The sequence below is a fragment of the Heptranchias perlo genome, chromosome 3, assembly GCF_035084215.1.
Source record: "Heptranchias perlo isolate sHepPer1 chromosome 3, sHepPer1.hap1, whole genome shotgun sequence".
Taxonomy (NCBI): domain Eukaryota; kingdom Metazoa; phylum Chordata; class Chondrichthyes; order Hexanchiformes; family Hexanchidae; genus Heptranchias; species Heptranchias perlo.
Window position 1 is genome coordinate 121,431,599 of NC_090327.1, and position 25,307 is coordinate 121,456,905.

Genomic DNA, 25,307 nt, shown 5'->3' on the forward strand with positions numbered 1-25,307 from the left:
ATTGCCAGAGCCAAATTCAGGTTTTGGGCTGCATGGGAGTTGAAAACATCTCTGGGACAGATAAAGCTGATGCTCCTTAGAGTCAAAACACACGACTATATTCTAGTATGGGCTTTAGACTCTAAGGACCCCCTGCTTTATCTATCCCCAAGATGTCTTCAACTCCAGAGCAGAGCATTTTTGTCTTATTTACTACCAAAGCTGGCTTATCCAAGTCCCTAATAGTGGAGATAAACTGGACTACTGATGATGGATAACATTCAGACAAACTGATGTCCATAACCGCTGACTGGAACAAGGCTCAGGTCAAACCTTGACTTCGGATTTAAACTGCAAATCAGGGTTGGTCCCTCACTCTGGATTTCCGCATCACATTGACGCTGAATAAATGCACTCTCAATACTCTAGGGATGAGTTTTGATGGCCTAGATGATCTATTTTTTAATTGTTCACTTGGCTTATTTCTCATGCTATGCTACTTCTCTAAATGACATTGACAGCTGTATCCCACTATGAGAATGAAAACACTTGTACAATACCTTCAGCGAGGTAGAAGGAACAGCCATGTCTACTGCATTGTCAGCTGCTTGCTGTAAAAGAGGGAAATGGCTTTTATTGTTAAGTGTTAATTATTTTAAATGCCCGACAGCTTGCAGTACCAGCAACCAGTGCTTTAATGAGCAACAACAATAAACTCACTGTAAAGTGCCAATCATTCCTTCCATTTAATACATTTACGGTCTCCAGTCTCTCATCAAAGCACATCTCAAATTAAAGGCTCGGTGCATACTAGATCCGCATTATCTGATTTTACGAACTCTTGCTGCATTACATGGCAGACCCTCATCCCTCTTCCTGGGTTGCTTGTTAAACGATAAGCTGTCATTGCGATATTACATCTTTTCCACTACAAACAAAAGTCCTTTATAGGACCATAAATTTCAAAGCCAGGCTCAGACTTTTTTTTGCTTAATTTTTTTAAATATTACTCTCAAGATATGGCCATTGAATGTGGAATGAGATAGGGAGGGTATATTTATTCTCTTATCAAGTAGTAAAGACTTTCAGTCCTACTTCTCTGGCTGCTGAACTATTCCCATTGTTTATCACAGAAACCCAAGCACAAAGCACTTTATGTCGTCCATGGGAAATTGCAGTTTCACCATTCAGTTACTAACTCTGTTTTTCTTTGTCGGCCCCTCAGATTACACTTCCAGTTGGTTTCCAAAATGTAAAAAAAAAATGCCGTAAATACTTATTTGGCCTCACATACGGAAATTGCATCCAGGTTGGGGGAGACGGTAGCAGTCACTTTTAAATCGTCATCGTTTTCAGCCTTAGGCAAAATATCTGAAAGAAAATGGGACAATATTGCAATTTAAACTATGTAATTATCTTCCTAAATACATTACATCCTTTAATAACATTGCCAGATTTGAAATACAAACTAATCTTCTATTATTAAGAGTACATCAAAGGCCTGATGAATTAGATCAGTCATGTCATCTCAGCAGAAAATTCAAATATATTCTTTTTACAGTTAATGCAGAAACCATAAGATAACAGTGAGCCAAAAATTGGGGGATTGGGATGGTCATCGTTGTCTAAAGGCTTGATAGTTGAAGAATTCTGTAACTGAAGAAATCTACAGAAAATTACTCCATGAATGCTACTTTGGATAATACTCGAGACCCGTAAAAAGGCATTAATTCCAATTTTTAAACTTAATTAATTGGGATATTTCAGGCCACAATTTAACAAATATTGGGCCAGAATTTACCATAGCCAGCGATCGAAAGGTGCCCACCGTTAGACTTGCCCTTACCCATTTAATTTCCATGAGACTTTGCACTACATAGTGGAAGCTGGAAACAGTGCAGTGCCCTCTACAGGGCATCTGGGACCTGTGTGAACAGGGCAAGCAACTGTGTACCTCCTTAACCAGATGGAAGGATTGAACAGCACAGAGTCTGAACCAGGAAGTATAAAGGTAGAATAGTGAATTCAATGTCAAATAAGGTACGGAAAGAGATATAAAAGGGAGGGAAAGAAAGGTTGGATTAAGAGAGAGAGAAAGAGACAAAAAAAATAAAAAATTAATTAAATTAAAAAAAAATCTCCAGTAACAATTAAAAGCTGAAGGAATGAGACTCCACACTTGTACTAGTTAATTTTCAGTAACAGGGAGGTTGTTTGGCAACAATTATCACTTATCACGCCGTTAAAAAGGGTACTTAGAATGAAGCCCTAACCTACTGTGGCGAGTTTAGTTCGTATCTACCATCCAAGTACAGAATGTTCACACCATTCAATGCATTTGAATGGTGAGTCAGAAAGCGAGATGCAGTTTTCGGGAAGTGAACAGTGGAATGGCACATCTCAGACAGCAGCTTCTGGATTTTCACGTTTAATCACGCATGTGCCCTCGCCTGAAGTTGCTGTGCAATTTGCGCATAAGTAATGGAAAGCGCTGTTAGCCTCACCATTATTTTGACAGTAAATTCTGGCCCATTAAGTTCAAGAATTGTGAGGGGATGTAAAAGTTATGGCCACTTTCCAAAAATCATTCTTTGTTTGTTTGTTTCGATTAACTGCCTAAAGATTGATTATTCCTTGTTCAGTTTTGCTCCTTCCCCTGATTTCCCTAAATGTCCACTCAGCCACCATTCAAGGCTCCTGTGGGAATGTTGAACATTTCCTACCAATGGGTAAACCAGCAACAGTATCGTGTTTAGTGTTATCAGCTGTTTTTCTTGGACGTAGGCTGAGCTTTCACAGCATTGTGTTGATTGCTATTAATCAGGTCACTTTCCTGTAAATACAGCTACGCTTTACTATCTGAACTTGGGTAAGGTTCCTAATTCCTCTGTACTTCAATTCAGAACTACTAAATAAGTGCCTCTTTCAATACCTGTGAATCATAACCATGTACAAATATTGTTCTGCAGTAATGATACTGTAAGAATCCCCTTATGGAGGTATAAGGATTTGAGGACAATTGTTTTTGGGTTAAGACAAGAGTATATTATGAATAAAATGAGTGGAAGATTGGGGGAGGGGGAAATTGAGTGGTGTGGTATGATACATACTGTCTCTTTACCGCTGAAACTTGGGTTTAAATCTAGGCCAGACTGATGGGATGAACATCCCCTCTTTGTGGGTGCACATTAAAATGCCCTCCTGAGTGTTTCCAGCATTTTCAGTTTTTGTTTCAAATTTCTAGCACCTGCAGTATTTTTTTTGTTTTTTGGTTAAAGATTCAACTAATTTCAAAGTCTGTAGAAAGGTGTTCTCATTCTGTTGCTGTGTTTTTCAATTTCTTGTTTTTAAGATAGAGTACATTTTATGCCTATAGAAAGTGGATACACATTTTAGATTTCCATTCCTAGGTTCTTGTCTACGGTGTTAAAATGTGGGAAAAACTTGCGGCAAAGCAATTTTTAAATAGTTTACTCTATTATCCGTGGATACCATGATCAATGAGTGTTAATGCTGTGCAGAACATGAAACCTTCAGAACAATATATTGTTTAGCAGATTACAGATCACACACGTTAAACAAAGGAACATTTTCAGACTGAAGAGGTGTTGATGATAAATTGTGCACCTTGTGTTTTTGTAGCTTCCCTGATAACCTTGTGAAGTTCTTTCATTTCTGCATCCATTTCATCATAATTCAGTTCCCTGGACTCCACTTTTGGAGCCTGGAAGAAGGAAGGATCTGTGCCCAAGTATGAACACTGCAAGTGACCGCTGTCACTTAAAGTCACCACAACTCCCTTCAAATCCCTGCACAGGAAATAGATTAAAACATTCACATGTTTAATACTGCCTTATAGAGAAAACATAGACTTTTAAAAAATTCTCTGCATTTGTGCTGTTACCACTATTATATAGTTGTCAGCATCACTGCACCGATGTTTAAAACTGATAGATATGTGTAAAGGATAACAGTGTAAATGCTGAATTAGTTTGAAGTATAAATATCTTTGCTGCTATAAATAATTCTAAAATAGTGCAAGCTGTGCTTCTGCATCTTCAATAACCAGGACCTGGACACTGGAGAGTAGAATGTTTTTTTCAAAAAAGTAAATGATTAAATTGTTTTAGTTTTGACCCTCAGGCGGTGCCAAACTTTCCAACTCTGGGATCAGGACCCAGAATTAGGGAGTATGTGGATTCCCCACTCAGTTTAATAATGGCATGCGAGCAGCTGGTCCACTGATGGATCAGCCATGCATTTCATTTCCAGTTGGAGACTCAAATGGAAACTTTGCACAGAACTACAGTTTAAAAAAAAAGTCTGAAAATTGATATTTTTATTTTGTAAAAGCAGATTTTTTTTGAACCATCTTTCTGGATTGGTGGAGGGAAAGAGTAATTTGGACTAAATAATTCCCTACTTACAACCATCTTCACCTAATATCCGAACAATGGCATGGGGTAAGAGCCAGTGTGATACTGTGTGCTGCAGCCCAGAACTTTACATATACTAATCAATTCAATTTCCCTTCCCCATTGCTCCGGTTTTCTTCTCCTCTCCTGAAGATGCCAACTCCTTGCTGCAGTACAGTTCCAAGAGCGTTATGCACGCACCAGTGCCTTGCCGAGGTGGCCATTCTTCATGTGGCACCAGAAATATCAGAGAGAGAGAAAACCTACAGCAAGAATGTATTCAGTGACAAAGAGAATGCAATAGGGATAATTTTGCAAGACTCTGCTCCCAGGCAGGGCCTCGCTATATAGAAGAATTAGTTGATTATGCGGCCTGAGATCATGTTTTGAAAATTAAGCATTAAACTCAACAAAATATTTTTTTTTTAACCAGGGTTTTAAAGAGGATTGATTGCTAGGGATCACCCTCATCATCTCTACCCGAATCTGAGGAATCAGAATTATGGTTAAATCTCGCTGCTTGTTGAGGTAACCGAGTTTGTTGGTAAATGCCCACTGAAGCAGAGATATGAGACATCATTTTGGACTAAATCAATGCAGATTTGTGAAAGTTAAATCTCCCCAAGCAGGGGTCACCTAATGGTCAGAAACACCTATCTGGTTGTTTGAGGTAGACAGAAAAAAGACCACAGCAAATCTCAACATCAGTTAGAACCATTACACCATCTCCATCAGGGGAAGAAATGGATGTTGGCTACTTTGCCATGTTTCATTGTTTGCATGACAGAGTCAGTTGTCTGATGTGTCCCTTAGACATTAGAGCACAGTATGAGAGGGGGGAGGCAAACACCAGTAAGGGTCTTCAAAGTCAATGGCAAACTCAAAACACTGCTCTCTGGAAGAATGAAATGTCAGCGATCAATACAACCAGACCCTTTGTATCAGTTCAACCTCAGGACCATGGAATCTCTGCCCACCACCCCCCACCCCCCACCTTCTACCCCTATCCTTACTCCTCCTAAGTCAGCCTTCAGCCCCACAAACAGCAGTTGCTCATCCATTTCTGCCTCAACATTCAAACTATTTCCTCAGTGAAGTCCACCATGTGCTCCCTAGACTCTCAACCAACTCCTGACTACCCAACTCCCCCTTTTTGCACCATTCCTACTGGCACGGTCAACCTCCCCCTATCCTCTGGGAGGGTCCCCACCTCTTTCAAATCACATCCCTTCTTAAAAAGGCCACCCTCAGCCGCTCTATTTCTTTCTAACTGCCACCCTATCTCCAACCTCACTATTCGAGGTCCTGAAGACACTGGGAAGGAACTTCCTCGGCATTGTTCCTCCTTACACACGTAAACAAGGTTTCTGGAGCACTTCTGGCGAAGTTACAGTAGCGAAGCGGGAATATCTCAGCAGAAATTCCCGGCCATTGTTACCCCTCAACTACATGCTCACCACTCCTTGTATGACCCTCTCAAATGTGGTTTCCTGCCCACAGCACCAAGACCTCCCTGGTCAGTCACTAATGACAATTGTTTTTATTACTGTGACCATGTCTCACTAATTATTCTTGCTCTCCTCAGCCTTTCAATGCTGTTGACCAAATAATTCTCCTCCAGTGTCCACATTTATGCTGGCACCTAACTCTACCTGTCTGGAACTATCAATTCTAAGGTTACATTTAGTCCATCAAGCCTAGTTGTTGCTATACTTTGCAACTGCCTGTCTGACAATGTCCGAGATGAGTCATTCAGCTCAATGTTTGCAAAGCCAAAGGCATCCTTTTCAGCTCTCACCAACATAGTCATGTATCTAGCCCCAACTCCATCGATCTTTCCAGCTGTCCTCTCAGTTAAAAGGGGTGCTATAGAACCTCAAATGTCCTGTTTGACTCTGAGCTGACTTTCATAGCCACATCTTCTCTGCCATTAAGACTATATCCATCTTAGAACAGTATCAGATCAAACCTTACCTTGGTCTCCAATCCAGGCTTTCTTCACCTCAAAGATTGTATTTTCCAATGCTTTCCTCTCCTTACTAACTTCAGCTAAGTCAGAACTACATTGTGAGAACAGGTCAAGGACACAGGATCAATCCAGTGAAAGCCAAGCTCATCCTCACACAGAGAGTGAACACCACATGGGTACGGTAGGAGGCGAAAACCTGAGAATCATTTAGAAACAATTGGGTGACGCAGTGTTGGACCGTACTGTTTTTCTGGATGGATGAACTACAATGGAAAAATAGACACTTCCTCATCTCTATATTGTGATCTTGTGAACCCCATGCCAGCAAACCATCACTCCATTCTTGCCCAGCTTCACAGACGCCTTGTGGTGGAATCTGAATTCACAAAGCTCACTGCTCCTATGTGCATGTAATTCCTCAAACGGTATTCTGTCCTTGAGGATAATCTTCCTGCCTTTAATTCACTCTTCCTGCATATAATTAACTTGCCCAATGTTAGCTGGAAAAGCCCCATGACATGAACACAGAATCTGAAACCTGTGACAACACTGACAAAGTTTATAACTTGAAGCAAACCAAAGCAACAAACTTCCAGAAAGGAACGCACAGTAGTTTTATGGCACTGGAACAGGGGAGGCATCAGGAGATATTTGCTACACTACAACATTCAAAAGTTTAAAAGGAAGCATAACCCTGTGATTACCCACAATGGTCGCTTGGGCTAATCCACTTGTACATGAAGGACAACGGAATAAAGATTATTTTGTATAATGCTCCTAAATTAGTCTCCAATTTGCTGTACTTTCTACAAAAGATACTTCATATTTACATTGAACTTAGAGATGCAATTTCCTTTAACATGGATTTGCAAATAAAACAGAGTGACAATGCCATAGTTGAGTGGCAGGCTCAAATTTTACAGCTGACAATTTATCTCATAAATAATACACATTGTTAAATGCTTCTGGATTTCCCTTCGTTATTTGAAACAATTTTAGATTGTTTCGCAGAAGTTGCTAAAGTCAACTCATCATAGCTGTTTTCTCAACAACTTCTTTTTAATTCATTCAGCTTTAGTTTAGAGTTTTGCAAATTTGAAATACAATTATTTTTATTACAAATATTCTTTCTACTTGGCAAGCTTCTGTGAGTACAGAAAACCAAAGCTACCTTACCTAGAAGGAGAAAAAAAAACTTGTTGCATCAAATTTCAGTTTATCATCACTCTCAGCTTAGGAGGTCGGTGGCTAAAAGGGCCGGCTGCATTAAGAGCAGCGAAAGTGGAGATAGAGTCTGATAAAAATAAAAGAAAGCCAACAGACTTCAAACAACTTCAGATCTCTTAGCCTAACCCCCTGCTCTGTGATAAAAAGAACTTTCTCTGTGTGTTGACATTGCCAAACATTTCTAAAGAAAGGTCATCTCGTGTGGCATCAGTTTTACTGGGCACCCCTGTGACAAAAATAACTGCAGCATATAACTCAATGCAACGTAAAGCTGCATCGATATACTTACTACCTGGTGTTAATCTATACCACTATATTTTTAAACAGAAAGCACTAAATCTGATAATACAGGTGACAACTGAATGATACAAGGATAGAAATGGCCTCTTCGAAGTAGATCTGTTTCAGCAAAGGTTTGCACAAGATGTGAAATAGTGTACTTGCAGACTACTCAACAGAAACTGCAGAACATGGAACAACTCATTTAAGCACTGATGACAGATCGTCTCTTTAATGTGGAAACAATATTGTAAGCAAAATAAGTAATGAAGTAGAAAAGAATCAATTGATCCATGACAGACAACAATGCAAAGAAAACGTGCTAGTCAAAGGTCTCCTCTAACGTTGGTTGGTGAAGAACTCCTTTTAAACTCGCATAATTATTTAGATGTACTAAAGACTTAATAAAATAAATCAGCAATGACGTCTCTCTAATTGATGCAAAGCTGGTCCTACATTCACATTGCTAATCAAATAGTGCTGTCAAAAAATTCAACTGTGCAATTTAATTCCTTATAAAACACGACATTACTTACTGCTTTTTGGTCAGTTTGCGAATAAAGCTGATCAAAAATAGGAACACAGTAATAGGAAGAAAATGGAAAGCATTACTGAAAAAAATTGACCTGAAGTTTAAAACTACTTTTGTGATTGGTCTGAATAGAAAATTCAATGATTATATTTTTTTTCAAAGAACTATAGTGTTTGATAGCACAGGAGACTATTCGTACCATCACGCCTGTGCCAACTCACCGAAACAGCTATACCCTGTACTTACCAACTCACCAACCAGTTTTTTCCTGTTTATTGCATCAAAACCCTTCAAAATTTTGAACATTTCTATTAGATCCCCTCTTAACCTTCTTGGTCATAATAAAATAAAAGCCCCAGTTTCTCTAGTCTCTCCTCATAACTAAAGCCTCTCATCTTTGGTCTCATCTTAGTGAATCTGTTCTGCACCCTCTTTGACAACTTTCCTATGGTAAGGCAGCCAAAACGGGACAAAGACATTAGTGAAGAGGATCTATCATCAGACTTGGGTCCCACTTTCTCCCCTTTGTAAACAACAACAACAACAACAACAACTTGCATTTATAAAACGCCTTTAACGTAGTAAAATGTCTCATGACGCTTTACAGGAGAGTGATCAGACAAAATTTGACACCGAGCCACATAAGGAAATATTAGGACAGATGATCAAAGGCTTGGTGAAAGGTAGGTTTTAAGGAGTGTCTTAAAAGGAAGAGAGATTTAGAGATGCGGAGAGGGAGGGAACTCCAGCTGCCTAGGCCCTAAGCTCTGATGGCACAGCCACCAATGCCGGGGCGAAGGAAATCGGGGATGCACAAGAGGCCAGAGTTGGAAGAGCGCAGAATTGGAGGAGGGTGGTAGGAGGCTACAAAGATAGGGAGGGGCCATGGAAGGATTTGAACACAAGGATGAGAATTTTAAGGCGTTGCCAGACCAGGAGCAAATGTAGGTCAGCGAGTACAGGGTCGATGGGTGAACGGGACTTGGTGCGAGTTAGGATATGGGCAGCAGAGTTTTAGATGAGTTTTGTAAACACTTTCTGATGCTGCTTTTGAGAGTACAGATAGATGGCCTGTTCCTGCTCTGTGCTCAATGCTGCTGTATGGCAGAATTTCCAGGAAGTCGATAAAAACAGCCCAGTAAGAACAGCATTGGCTAAAATCTCCTCCATTTCTTACATTTAACCAATGGGCAAAGTCATAAACCCACTCTGACTTAGCTTGTGTGATAACTGCAATGCAGTTGCAGAAACTTCCAGCCAAATGTCTGATATCCATCACTTGCAGGGATACAACTAATGCAAATTGTTGTTCTTGTTGCCTGCTCAGCACCTCTTGTGCACTGTAGTTCAAATCAGCAGAAAAACAAAGTGGAATTTGAACCTGTACCTTACCACACCATGAAGGTCTGTAATTTGTTCCAACACAAACCACCAGTTTGCTGACAGTTCACAATCCTGTTGAAGATCAACTTTGAATGCCTGGGTTCAAATCTAGCTCTGGTTAATGGTGTCAGTGTTTATTCTCTCTGTTGGTTGCAAGGTTCTTGTGTGAAGTGAGTTTGAACAGGTTAAATGCAGTTCCTAGAGCACAAGTCTGCAACACAACACTCCCTCAGCCCTCCATATTTCAGAGCCAATTGGCGCACAAGTAACAATCTGACTCAGAGACGTCATAAACATGGCTGATGTGAGGAATAGATGTGTGCATAATAGGGATTGGGTAATGGATGCTTTACCTATTCTCTTTGGGGGTATTTGATATTGGACGCAGAAGTGTGAAATAATACATTTCCCTGGCACTAATATTACCACCTAATGACTACAAACATGCATGGTTGGGATAGAGTAGAGGAAGTTTTACTCTACATATAACCATGCTATACCCAACCTTCGAGTACTTGCTGTTGACACAAGGTGATGACAATCAGCTATGTCCCAGAACTAATACCCCTCTCTTTGATGAGCATAAAAATTCATCAAATACTTAACCAACAAACTCAAACCCTGGGCCACCCTGGCATCAAACACAAAGATGCCTGACCACCAATTCTGTGGCTGGTCAAAGGTCTGGAAATAGTTATCTTCTTCATTTTCCTCATCAGTTTTGTATTCCAAGTCACCTTTTGGGGTAAAATGGGCTTTGACAGCTTTCCGGCAAAGAAAACTATACAGAAAGCTGCCCACAGTCAGGAATGAGGACAGCTTGGCCAGCTCCAAGCTGCCATATAAAAGAATGAATAGATTCAAATTCTCTAGATGCAAACTATTACCATTCAAAGGGAGGAGCAGCTGTGGGCCCCATACCTTACCGGACAGTAGAAGCCCTAGACATCTGCACATTACCCGAAGTTGAAAGGTGCCCCCGAGGCAGAGAGAGGGACCTGTAAAAAACAAAGACCTGCTAGCCCCATCATTGCAGAGCTCAGCTTCCAAAGGAGAACCTGGGTCCCAATGTCTTCAATGGTGGTGTTCTATAAACTGTGTAGCACCAGTGGGAACCATCTGCCTAAGATTAGTGCCATTCAAGGTTAATGACAACAGGTCATGATAGGGCAGAGAAGGGCTCACCAACACCAGTTAATGGTGCCAAGTGATTCCTCTACTTCCAAAACAATGCCTTTGTACTTACTTGTCCGCCAATAGCAAAAAAACAAAAAAAGGTAGATGAGATGGAAAAGTGTGCTTTAGCTAGAGTACATGTCTCAGCACCAGAGAAGACTAGATGGGCTTGACCAGAGTTAATGCAGCTGATCTGAAGCGGTGCCAGGCTGCAGCTACTGTAGCATTGGCAGAAATGATCAGTGCCAGTCCATGAAAGATCTCGCTTGCATACTTTTAGCCTTCCTGTGTCCTGGTCAATGTCAAAGGACCGCTCCAAGAAATGACAACAGTGGTCTTCTTCTTGTAGGTATGGGTATGAATACTACCAGGGTCATCAACTGGAGTCAATCAAAGCCAGGTAGATTCAGAGGGTGCCAGCTAATATTGACGCATCAATGGCAGTGCCCTGCCTTGCCTAGTAGCACTGGCCCCTATAAACTGAGCAGGTCGACCAGCGGATGGACCAAGATCAACTAAGGATAGTCACACTGTGTTGAACCATTTTTGGATCTTCTCCCAGGGAATGTGCTGTAGCTTATAGAGCAATCCCACTTAGTAGGAGCTGAAAAGCCCAATTTTTAGTCAGAAGACACTGGAGGCCATCGTGACCATTCGCCACAGTTAAAGGCCGCAAGCATTTTACATATTGTTTGGAGACAATGTAAATGGTAGCAACTGAGAAAAGGCAGTTTATCAAAAATATTGTAAAATCTTTAGTACTCATAAGAACAGAAGGAGGCCAGTGAGCCCCTCGAGCCTGTTCCGCCATTCAATTAGATCATGGCTGATCTGTACCTGAACTCCACTTACCTGCCTTTTGCTCCATATCCCTTGATACCCTTTACCTAACAAAAATAACTCGCAAAACTTGATGAAAAATTTGAACTTAAAAAAAGTTTGAAGAAACCAAACAAATCGAAGATAACGGCACATTACAGAAACATCAATACTATAATGAAATTTGATGGAGCTTTTTGCATATGTAAATCAAACATACACCCACTGCTGGGAAAAGAAACTGATGCTCCAAAGTGAGACAACCCCTAAGAGAGGAGTGGGGACAGTTACATGAGGGGAGTGCCCCCAGTGTCACGAGAGTAGAATGTGACTTGGTGCTGGTCCACTCCAGCAGTATGGGGAAGATATAATATGAAAAAAATGAGTGTTCACATTCTCAGAGGGAAGATACTTGTTCATTTAAATTTCTGTGTACATGACTCATAGACTGGCTGCTTGGCAAGAAATTGAAGCAGGGAGTGTGTCTCTATTGATAGCTACTGAAATTGTAGGTGGAAAAATAGAAAACAAAAGCCATGTGCCATTGACAATGGTACTTGGGAGTCAATTTTACTGTCTGTGCAACAGGATAAAGTATAGGGGCAGGAGGGGAAAACAGAGCAAGAGAATGAGAGTCAACATCAAAAATTCAAAAATGAATGATGCTATTACTGCAAAATTTACAGAGATGGTAATTATTCTACTAGAGAGATTACTAATTATTCAATTACACCACAATTTAGATATTAGATAAAGGTGCTATATGAATGCAAGTTGTTGTATTTACACATGTACATTAGAAATATAAAACAGGTTTCTCTAATATCTCAAACAGTAAGACTCTGCTTTATTTCAATCCTGTTTAAATATCCATTATGTAAGAAAAGAAGCCTGGTATTTCTTGGTTTAACTTAATGAAAAATAATTCAGAATATTTTTCAGAAAGAACTGTGTACCATTCAGAGAATGTCACGCCTCGTCTCTTCTGTAGACATATATCCATTAGAGATTATCCCATTTTGGTACCAATGTAGAATACACGTTTGATTTTGGAAATATTAGTCACTTTTGTCACTCTTTCACTACACATAGTGATCAGCACCACAACAAAATAAACCAGACAGAGTATCTGCACTATAATATCATACAAGGAACCGGGAAACAGATGAGACATTATTAAGTGCAAATAAAGTAGATCCTGCTACACTGCAGTGACAATGATAGATTTTTAAACACTTGGGGTACTCACTGGAAGTTGGCGACTTGTACAGACACAGGAATATGGGGAAGCTGTGCGACCCATTTCAGAGTAACATCTTGGTATATGAGTAGCTTGTTATTGTGGTTCCCAATGAGAGTGTTTATTGTTCCTTCCAACACTACAAGGCAAACAACGGAAGAAATAAATTACTTGTTTCCCCAACAAAATAAACACCATACACAATGTAGTATTTCACATCTACAGGCACATTTGTCTTTCCTGTCTTAACTCACTGGGGATCATAACAATTTACATAAGCCTATATGGAGGTTACAATGTTTTAGTTTGTTAAAACAAAGCACTTCACAAAGTAAAGTTTGAACAGATTTCTCTACATGCAGTGCCAGCAACGCCTTGTGCTCATGCAAGTGACTAGGATTGGAGTTTATAGAAGAAGCATTTTTATTTGATAAAGCTGGAATGGTGATTGGAAAAACCGTCACATGGTTTTCAAACCTTGGCACGTTCTGTAAATGTATCAGCAGCTCCTGTAACTTGTTGATATATTTTCTCAATTTATGCCATACAGCTGACTGATCCTTCAGAAAATATTTGTTCTATCTGACTGGGAACTACTGACCCTTTTCTAATTATACAGTATATATAAGCTCTGCTTAATACAAAACATTTGCACAACACAGTTTACAACCATAAGACAAAAGATGACAAAAGGACTAGTCTAAAATGAGCAAACCCTCCAGACTAGGAATGAACTTCTCATTTACATTTGGATCATGTTCTAGATGGGAATTTTGTTATAATTCCCAAACAGGAATACACCTGAACTTCCTAACAAATAAAAACTACTTTCCTTGAAGCTCAATGAAATATAAATCATATAGCTAAAAACATCTGAGAAAGTTCTAACACAATGTTTGTTCGAGTTTGTTCCTTCAAGCAATGATGAATGGCATACAAGTAGATTCTGAAAAGAAAGAAAAAACAATTAACCCCTACTGTGCAGGAGATAAAACCAACCTGCAAATGCTACGGCAAGCACTTTAAGGACTAATCCTGCAAAAAGTAAGTGCTTCAGCCACAAAGGAAATGTAACCAAAATGCCACAACCAGTCTTCTTGCTACTTCTCCTGTTCAATACTCCAGGACTTCAACACATAATCTAGGCTGACACTTCAGGGAACGCTGCATGTCTGCATGCCTATGGATGAGACGTTAAATTGAAATCCTGTCTGCTTCCAGGTGAACGTACAGGGTCCCACGTCACTATTCAAAGAACGGGGAGTTCTCCTGATGCCCTGGCCAACATTTATCCCTCAACCAACATCATTAAAACAGATTAACTGATTGTTTATTGCATTGCTCTTTGCAGGAGCTTGCTGTGCACAAATTAGCTGCGGCGTATGCCTACGTTACAACAGTGAATACACTTCAAAAGTAATTCAATGGCTGTGAAGTGTTTTGGGATGTTCTGATGATGTGAAAGATGTTATATAAATACAAATTCTTTCTACCATATTTAGACTATAAGAGATAGGAGCAGGAGTAGGCCATTCGGCCCCTCAAGCTTGCTCTGCCATTTAATGAGATCATGGCTGATCTGATTTTTACCTCAACTCCACTTTCCTGCCCTTTCCCCATATCCTTTGACTCCCTTGCTGATCAAAAATTTGTCTAACTCAGCCTTGAATGTATTCAATGACTCAGAATTTTTATTTCAATTCTGGATTGTGCACAATGATGCCAGCTTATTTTTCCTCTGGCTATACCTTTCTTTCAATACATTTCTATTAATAAGAATTTTTAAGAATAGGAAAAGGCCATACGGTCCAACAAACATGCCCCTTTGTTCACTGTTCACAGTTCACTCATCCTACCCATCTTCCTACCATATCTCCCAATTCCTTTTCCTTTTGCTGGAAATGCATCCAATTGTATCTTGAACCCACTTAATTTAAATTCCACATGCTCACCTTTAAATCACTCCACGGCCCCATCCCATGCCATCTCTACAATCTCCTCTAGCCCTGGGTCCACCCACTAACTCTCCATTCCTCTCACTTTGGCCTTTAGTGCAATTCTCTCTCCCCACCAGTGGTGGCACAGCTTGCAGTTGTCCAGATTCGACTTTCCGTAATTCCATCCCTAAACCTCTCCATCCCCCCCACTCCCTTCTCCATTAAAACATTCTCAAAGCCCATCTCTTCAACCAAGCTTTTAGTCGCCCCTCCTAATCTCTTTTTTTCTGACTCGTTGCCTATCTGTGAAGCACCTTGAGACATTAAAGATGCTGTATAAATGCAAGTTGTTATTGTACTGTCTGAATCAATGTCCTTCCCTGATAAGTTATTGCTCTTTGAGTCAAAAAGTTCAGACTGACTTCTCTTCTGACTTACTAACTTGAACTGTTAATAGCGATCAATTTGCCTGGGGAAATGTTGTCAGTTCCCTATGTAATCTTGAAAACTTCAATTAGATCACTTCAATCTCCAATTTTCCACAGGAAGAAGCCGAACTTCTTTAATCTTTCTTCACAACATAAATTCCTGCTAGCCATAATCATCTGCGTCATTCATCTCTGTCCTCTGGAAGACAGTATTATCCTTCCTACGAATAGGTGACCCAAACTGCGCACAATATTTGAAATGGGAACTGAGCAATGCAGAAACACTATTACCTCTTTTGATTTGTACTCTATCCTTCTGCTAAGGCAGCCCAGTAACTCAATTGCCTCTTTAAAAGCTGTAGCCAACCACGGTGCTGATGATTTCACACATTTATCCAGTAGCACCTAAGATGGCTTTGCTGATCAGCACCCTCTTCCACTGTTTGATTTGACACATATTCCCACTATTAGTTCCTTGCGCCTGTCTATCACACCTCATGCGTATTTTGCATATGCAAGTATGACACATCAGATTGCATCGATGTCATGTTTATCAAACAACAAATCACAACTGAACGGGTTGGGAACTTCCAATCACCAAGTAGCAACAGATATTGAAAACTGCCACTCATAATCGACTGTGAATCGCCTATCGGTCCCAACTGTTCCCTGTCTGCCTGGTTGCTTGCCAACCAAAATCCTTTCCAGCCCACTCACTCACATAGATGTCACAACTTGCCTGCACTAGTAATTCCTGGCCAGCCTGTTCACCTGCTCCCTGTAGTACTCATCCCAGCCAGACCCAGACAGTGATGGTACAGCAAGGTCCAGTTCACTATGAGTCACCAGATACACAGCTCCCGATAAATGCTGCCTGAGTTTTTTCTGCTAATACCTTGGCTTCTCTTTACGCCAGTCTTGGGAAGCTTCTTGATCTTCATTTAGAGCACCTGAATGCAACTGAAAGATATCACCCTTCTGAGTCAAATGAACACCACCACTGGAGTGAGAGCAGGGGGCACATAGATCAGAAACTTCTTTTAGCAGAAATTGCACTCCTCTCCCACATCATAGCGCCTCTGCACTTTAAATAAAGTGACCTCAAACTCACCATAGGAAATACAAGTTCACTAGTTTTCTTTAAAGGGACAATGTTGATTGCACTGTCTATCATCGTTCAAGAAATTATCAAAATTACTCAACTGGGTTAATCTTGTAATTCAATACATGCATTACACCCAGTTCATCAACAAACCTACGATTACTCTTCTCCGAAACAGGTGCCGTACTATCCCTTTCTCACTCCCATGGCTGCTGAAACCCTGTTTGACACAGTCATCAGTTTTGGGGCCGGTATTGTTTATAATATTTATAGAAACGACTTAGAGGACGGAATATTATTCAAGGTATCTAAGTTTGCAGACGATGCCAAATTAAATGCAATGATACTCACCAATGTGTGATAATTCAAAGGAACCTGGACAGGTTAGGTCAATGGGCAGAGGTGGCAGATGGAATTCAACATAGAGAATTGTAAAGCCATGAGATTTGGTAGAAGAATGCAGAGTGCACACTATAAAGGTAACAAAGCAGGAAAAAGTCTTGTGGTTTTGGCTGATGGGTCATTAAAAGCCATCAGTTCAGTGTTACGAGGAAATATTGTCCAGCTCTTTGGAGAATAGAACAATGAGGCAGGACTTAAAGGAAATAGTTTTACCCAATTTACTTTATCAAGACCTCCAATAATTTTGAATATCTCTTGGATCTCGTCTTAGCCTTGTTTGTTCTATTGAAAACAGCCTGTTTCTCCAGTTTCTCCCCATATCTAAAACCTCTCATCCCCGGGATCGTATTAGTGAATCTCTTCTACACTCACGCAATGGCCTTGACATCCTTTCTAAAGTAAGGTGCCAAAAACTGGGCACAATAGTCTAAGGGCAGCCTTTGTTTCATATCAGTTTAATATTACCTCTTTGCATTTGTACTCAATGCTATTATTTATGAAACCTAGAATCTCATTTTTTTTAAAAACCTATCCTCCCACTTTTAAAGATTTGTCTAATAAACCCTTAACTGTCGCTACTCCTTCCAAGTCTTACCATTCAGTGTCCTTAACTTATTCTTCCTCCCAAAATGTACCATCTAACATTGACCTAGAAGGGGAGAAGACAATGGTGGAATTCATATTCTGGCAGTACACTCTGTGCACTAATTCATGGACCTCAATACTAAATGTTACTGGTGTCCTTCACCTATATAAGCCATCAAGTTGCTACTGTCCATATTAGTGGGCAAATAGGTAACCTATTTGTAAGACATTCCCCTGACTGGTATTTGAACAGAAGGATTAACTCATTTATTTTTGGAAATAGTGGATGCATTAGTTGTCATCTTCCAAAATTCTGTAATTATGGAACAGTTCCTGCAGATTGGAGGGTGGCAAATGTAACCCCGCTATTTAAAAAAGGAGAGAGAAAACAGGGAACTACAGACCAGTTAGCCTAACATCAGTAGTAGGAAAAATGCTGGAGTCTATTATAAAGGATGTGATACCAGGACGCTTAGAAAATATCAAATGGGATTAAACAAAGTCAACATGGATTTATGAAAGGGAAATCATGTTTGACAATGGAGTTTTTTTGAGGATGTAACTGGTAGAATAGATAAGGGAGAACCAGTGGATGTGTTTTTTTGGATTTTCAGAAGGCCTTTGATAAAGTCCCACATAAGGGGCTCCATTTTAGCACCCGCGATCGGGTTCGTTCCTGGCGGGGGGCCTCCGAAAATCAGGGACTCTCGGAGCGGGTCAGGAGCCCGGCTCCAACCCGCCCACTTCCGGGTTCCCCACAGACGCGCCGACGTGCGCGCGCAGCCCCCGCATGTGGGACTCCCGCAGGCAATTAAAGCCGGCGGGGTGCCACTTAACAATATTTATCTTGGTATTTCAGGTCATTAACAGACCTGATTAAGGGAATATGTCAGGAGGGGTGGGATTTTAGAAACAACTGGGACTGTTTCCCATACTGGGGGAAACGCTCCCAGTTGAAATGGACGTGTTGCAGCTATCAGCCTGTGGCAGCTGCAAAGGTCCATTTGACAGGTCGGGGGGGGGGGGGGAAGAGACCCTCTCTCATTGCAGGAGGCCACTCTGTCACTTGGGACAAAGTTTGGCCTCCACCACCCTCCTCCTGACAATCAAATTCACCAACTTGCACACTTACCCCAGAGACCAGAGACATGTACCTACCTTGCAGACCCCCTCAGATGTACATCTTCCGGATGGGGGCCGCCGTAGCTGCAGTCATGACCTCCTCGGAGGGCGAACAGCATCACCAGCCTCGCCGTCCACCTCTGACACGTGGAGCTCCACAACACAGTGCTGTGACACATCCACAAAGCAGGAGGGAGGGCAACCGCAGAGAGAGATGCGTCGCAGGGGGCACTACCCTCGCCACAGGGTCCACAGACCGAGGCTCAGCTTCCTGGACCTCTCTGAGCAGCAGTGCACACGGAGGCTCAGAGTCACTCGACATGTAGTTGTGGACATCTGCAGCCTCCTTCATGCCGAGCTGCTCCCGGCTGGCCCGAACACCATCTTCTTACCCGTCGCTGTCAAAGTCACCACTGCCCTCAACAACTTCTCCTCCGCATCCTTCCAGGGTGCCACCGGGGACATCGCCGATGTCTCTCAGTCGTCTGCACAAAAGAGCCCTGCAAATACACCTACACCCACTTTGCAGTGACACAATGCATCAGTTGTGGGTCTTCATTGTGATCCTCAGGAAAGGGCATTATTGCACAAACCAGACAAGATTCGTAAAAACGTGGCAGTAGTGGTGCCAATATAATATGTGATGTGAGTTGGTCAGAAATCAATCGAAGTAAAAACCATGACAAACCCTCAAACACCCTTGTGCATCCCTTCATGCTCACGACATGTTTGCCTCACGCTTCCTACTGCACATATGTGATGCATGCCCTGTGGCTGCAGCACAGCTAGTGGCAGGTTGAGTGCGGCTGACCGTGAAAGAGATGCATGAGAGGGTGAGTATGAGATAGAGCCATGAGATTGTATGAGGATTGGGTTGAGTGGTAGTGGCGGGATGAGTACTGGTGAGGTGAGTAAGTGCAGGTAAGATGAGGATGAGGTTTGAGTGGGTGTGAGGGGTGATGTGACAGAGTAGTTTTGGCAGTGCAGAAGGAGATGTGGGGTGGGGGTGGTGATGTGGCAGACGGAGTGTAGGGGAATGAGTAAGTGTAATCACTTTGGCTGACCTACTTAGGTCATTGCAGCGCCTCCTGCACTGTATGCAGTGTGCGATATGTTGGTGGTGCAGGTGACCTCCTCTGCCACCTCGAGCCAGGCCTTCCTGGTGGCAGAGGCAGCCCGCTTCCTCCCGCCCGCCGGGGGGGGGGGGGGGGAAGATCTCTGTCCTCCCCTTCCTCCTCACCCCCAGTGATACCTGGAGTGAGGCATCATTAAACTGGGAGCAGCCTTCCCCCTGGGCTGCTCCATGCTGTATTTTTTCCTATTTGTTGCAGCATCTGTCAGTGGAGGACTGCCCCTTTAAATAGAGCTCCTCCAGCTGACAGACCTTACTGCACATGCGCAGCCCGCCCGACGCGCAGCTCAGCAGTGGGGAACCCGGAAGACCAGGTAAGTGGATCCAATTAGGCTGCGATCGCGCGCGGGGCAGACTGATTTCGCCGGGCGCGTTACCCACGTGCGCAATAGCCCACCCCCCGCCGCGAACCCGCAGCCCTGGCAATATCGAGCCCAAGAGGTTAGTGTGCAAAATTAAAATACATGGGATTGGGGGGAATATACTGGCATGGATTGAAAATTGGTTAACAGACAGGAAACAGAGAGTAGGAATAAATGGGTCTTTTTCAGGGTGGCAGGCAGTGACTAGTGGGGTACCGCAGGGATCAGTGCTTGGGTCCCAGCTATTCACAATATATATCAATGATTAGAATGAGGAAACCAAATGTAATATTTCCAAGTTTGCTGACGACACAAAACTAGGTGGGATCGTGAGTTGTGAGGAGGATGTAAAGAGGCTTCAAGGCGATTTAGACAAGTTGAGTGAGTGGGCAAATACATGGCAGATGCAGTATAATGTGAAGTTATCCACTTCGAAAGGAAAAACAGAAAGGCAGAGTATTATTTAAATGGTGATTGATTGGGAAATGTTGGTGTACAAAGGGACCTGGGTGTCCTTGCACACCAGTCAATGAAAACAAACATGCAGGAGCAGCAAGCAGTTCGGAAGGTAAATGGTATGTTTGCCTTCATTGCAAGAGGATTTGAGTACAGGAGCAAGGATGTCTTACTGCAGTTATACAAATGTAAGGAATCTTACAATACCAGGTTATAGTCCAACAAATTTATTTTAAAAATCACAAGCTTTCGGAGATTATCCCCTTCGTCAGATGAATAAGTGAAAAGGTTCTCAAATCGCATATCTTATACTATGTTGGGACAGCATCACACCAATCAAAAGGTGTCGTTGACCTTTGATCCAGACCTTCAAAGCTTCCTACGCACTCTCATCCCACGTACACCCCGCGTGGGAGACTTCTACTGCCTCCCAAAGATACACAAAGCCAACACACCCGGACGTCCTATCGTATCAGGCAACGGAACCCTGTGTGAGAACCTCTCTGGATACGTCGAGGGCATCCTGAAACCCATCGTACAGGGAACCCCCAGCTTCTGTCGCGACACTACAGACTTCCTACAAAAACTCAGCACCCACGGACCAGTTGAACCAGGAACAATTCTCACCACGATGGACGTCTCGGCACTCTACACCAGTATCCCCCACGATGACGGCATCGCTGCAACAGCCTCAGTACTCAACACCAACAACAGCCAATCTCCAGACGCCATCCTACAACTCATCCACTTCATCCTGGATCACAATGTCTTCACCTTCGATAACCAGTTCTTTACCCAAACACACAAAACAGCCATGGGGACCAAATTCGCACCCCAATACGCCAACATTTTCATGCACGACTTCTTCACTGCACAGGACCTCCAACCAACACTATACACCAGATACATCGACGACATTTTCTTCCTATGGACCCACGGCGAAGAATCACTGAAGAGACTACACGATAACATCAACAAGTTCCATCCCACCATCAAACTCACCATGGACTACTCCTCAGAATCGGTTTCTTTCTTGGACACACAAATCTCCATCAAAGACGGGCACCTCAGCACCTCACTCTACCGCAAGCCCACGGACAACCTCACGATGCTCCACTTTTCCAGCTTCCACCCCAACCACGTCAAAGAGGCCATCCCCTATGGACAGGCCCTACGAATACACAGGATCTGCTCAGACGAGGAGGAACGCGATGGACACCTACAGACGCTGAAAGACACCCTCGTAAGAACGGGATATGACGCTCGACTTGTCGATCGACAGTTCCGACGGGCCACAGCGAAGAATCGCATAGACCTCCTCAGAAGACAAACACGGGACGCAACCAACAGAGTACCCTTCGTCGTCCAGTACTTCCCTGGAGCGGAGAAACTACACCATGTTCTCCGCAGCCTTCAACATGTCATCGATGATGACGAACACCTCGCTAAGGCCATCCCCACGCCTCCACTGCTCGCCTTTAAACAGCCACCCAACCTCAAACAGACCATCGTTCGCAGCAAGTTACCCAGTTTTCAGGAGAACAGCGTCCACGACACCACACAACCCTGCCACGGCAACCTCTGCAAGACATGCCAGATCATCGACACGGATACCACCATCACACGAGAGGACACCACCCACCAGGTGCATGGTTCATACTCCTGTGACTCGGCCAACGTTGTCTACCTCATACGTTGCAGGAAAGGATGCCCCGGAGCATGGTACATTGGCGAGACCATGCAGACACTGCGACAACGGATGAACGGACACCGCGCAACAATCGCCAGACAGGAGGGTTCCCTCCCAGTCGGGGAACACTTTAGCAGTCAAGGACATTCAGCCACCAATCTTCGGGTAAGCGTTCTCCAAGGCAGCCTTCGAGACACACGACAACGCAAAATCGTCGAGCAGAAGTTGATAGCCAAGTTCCGCACCCATGAGGACGGCCTCAACAGGGATCTTGGGTTCATGTCACGCTACACGTAACCCCACCAGCAAAAAAGGGGGAAAAAAATTATATGTTTTTTAATATTCTCTCTCTCTCTCTCTCTGCCATTTTGAGTTTCTTTCTGCCTGCCTGTGTAATCGACACAATGTATATCCAGTGTACTGGGACGTGCTGTTCTCCGTGACTGGCCTGTTTGAATAACAACGACACCTTTTGATTGGTGTGATGCTGTCCCAACATAGTATAAGATATGCGATTTGAGAACCTTTTCACTCATTCATCTGACGAAGGGGATAATCTCCGAAAGCTTGTGATTTTAAAATAAATTTGTTGGACTATAACCTGGTGTTGTAAGATTCCTTACATTTGTCCACCCCAGTCCATCACCGGCATCTCCACATGCAGTTATACAGGGCTTGGTGAGACCACACCTGGAGTATTGTGTGCAGTTTTGGTCTCCTTACCCAAGAAAGGATATACTTGCCATAAAGGAAGTGCAGCGAAGGTTCACCAGACTGATTCCTGGGATGGCAGGACTGTCTTGTGAGGAGAGATTGGGTCGACTCTGCCTGTATTCACTCGAGTTTAGAAGAATGAGAGGGGATCTCATTGAAACATATAAAATTCTGACGGGGCTAGACAGACTGGATGTAGGGAGGATGTTTCCACTGGCTGGGGGGTCCAGAACGAGGGGTCACAGTCTCAGGATACCAGGTAGGACATTTAGGACTGAGATGAGGAGAAATTTCTTCACTCAGAGGGTGGTGAACCTGTGGAATTCTCTACCACAGAAGGCTGTGGACGCCATGTCATTGAATATATTTAAGAAGCAGCTAGATAGATTTCTGGACACAAAAGGCATCAAGGGGTATGGGGAGAGACCAGGAATATGGTATTGAGATAGAGGATCAGCCATGATCATATTGAATGGCAGAGCAGGCTCGAAGGGCCGAATAGCCTACTCCTGCTCCTATTTTCTATGTATCAATGTTTCTATGTTTCTATTTTAGCAGGTTGGTGCCTCAACTAATATAGTAGGACAGAGGAATGACATACGAGCATGTGAACCATTGGTCCACTAATATCTTTCGATGTTCTTAGCACTTTCTAATCTGTAGCCTTCATTGCAGCTAATATCCTATCCATTTACCATGAATGGTCCCAAAGTAATGTGGCACCACCTCAACCTTTAACATTATATCAAAAATTTGCTTTGTCTCAATTGATTTTGACAGTTACGACGGCAGAAAGAACTGATTCGACTGATAAATGTCACCGATGGGTTTGCACGATCTTACAGAATCCCTCTGTCCTGTATTTTCATTCATTCATTTTACTTTAGAAGGTCTAAGACCTCAGTTAAACAGCACACTGAGCAGTTTAATGCCCGTCAATTTTATATGAACCTTACACAATATAAACAGAGATGTGGAGATGCCGGTGATGGACTGGGGTTGACAAATGTAAGGAATCTTACAACACCAGGTTATAGTCCAACTGTTTTATTTGAAAATCACAAGCTCTCGGAGGCTTTCTCCTTCGTCAGGTGAGCAAGTGTGGGATTCCATGGAAGGTTACTGCATTTATAGTCAGAGAACAATACCTGGTGATTACAGGTAATCTTTCCAACTGCCGTTTTCAAGGCAATCAAAGTGTTCAGACAGAGTGATGTTACCTACAGGACCACCGAATACACAAACGGCCAGAACACAAGACAGAGAGAGAGAGAGAGAAACATCTGAAAGGAAGAGAAAGACAGAGAATGACCCGTTGTGTTAAAAACAGATAACTTTTTTTCGCTGGTGGGGTTGCGTGCAGCGTGACATGAACCCAAGATCACAGTTGAGGCCATCCTCATGGGTACGGAACTTGGCTATCAATTTCTGTTCGACGATTTTGCGTTGTCGTGTGTCTTGAAGGCCGCCTTGGAGAACGCTTACCCGAAGATCGGTGACTGAATGTCCTTGACTGCTGAAGTGTTCCCCGACTGGGAGATTATCTGTAATCACCAGGTGTTGTTCTCTGACTATAAATGCGGTAACCTTCCATGGAATCCCACAGTTGCTCACCTGACGAAGGAGAAAGCCTCCAAAAGCTTGTGATTTTCAAATAAAACAGTTGGACTATAACCTGGTGTTGTAAGATTCCTTACAAATATAAACAGAGGGAAGGAAAGAAGGGCAAGAAGGAGAAGAAAAGTTTAAGCAATAGCTCTTCAGTTTTGCAGGTCAAACTTATTCTAGCTGCTTTGCTCCTGCTTTCAAAAACCCCCGTTTTTTGACTGACCGAGTAGTTTGGTGCACTGGCAAGCAATTAAGTAAAATTATTAATTTACAAAAAAAAACATTGAATGCTTTTGCAAATCGTATCTATTTTGTCAATTCTATATTTATGCAGTCAGATTTAAATTTTTTCACAACAAACAAACAAACTTTTACAAGTTGATAACTTGCTCTGGCTGATCCAAAAGCTGCCTAATCTATTATTGCTACAGTATCTGAACCAAAGTACAGTTTTAACTCCAAGTTCCAAGGAAGTAATATAATTCTACAAACCTTTGATTTCTAAAATAGATTCTCAATTCAGCAAATACTTCGCAAACATCCTAAAGTCTCATTACTTACACTATAATTAAAAGCAGTGTTTAAGAGATGACAGAAACTAACAGATTACAGGCTCAGTGAGTCCTGTGACTCAAATGAGTACAAACTAAAAGCAGTAGTAAAACATACACTTGCCAGAATCTTTGGAAATGTCACTGAGGCCCATAAAAGTAGTGCCTGTGAACTGTGTAAATAATTGTGGGTTGTCAT

At 42.5% G+C, this 25,307-nt stretch overlaps 1 protein-coding gene across 3 annotated transcripts in view; it reads right to left on the bottom strand.

Annotated features, from left to right (window-relative positions):
- bbs9 (Bardet-Biedl syndrome 9) overlaps nt 1–25,307 on the bottom strand; it is a 439,766-nt gene that overhangs the window by 359,891 nt on the left and 54,568 nt on the right. For all 3 annotated transcript variants that reach the window (XM_067981846.1, XM_067981843.1, XM_067981848.1), the window contains 4 exons: nt 13,029–13,158; nt 3,607–3,788; nt 1,274–1,350; nt 540–590 (listed from right to left, as the gene is read on the bottom strand). In XM_067981846.1, coding sequence (XP_067837947.1) covers nt 540–590; nt 1,274–1,350; nt 3,607–3,788; nt 13,029–13,158 — 440 coding nt within the window. The remainder of the gene's footprint in view (nt 1–539; nt 591–1,273; nt 1,351–3,606; nt 3,789–13,028; nt 13,159–25,307) is intronic.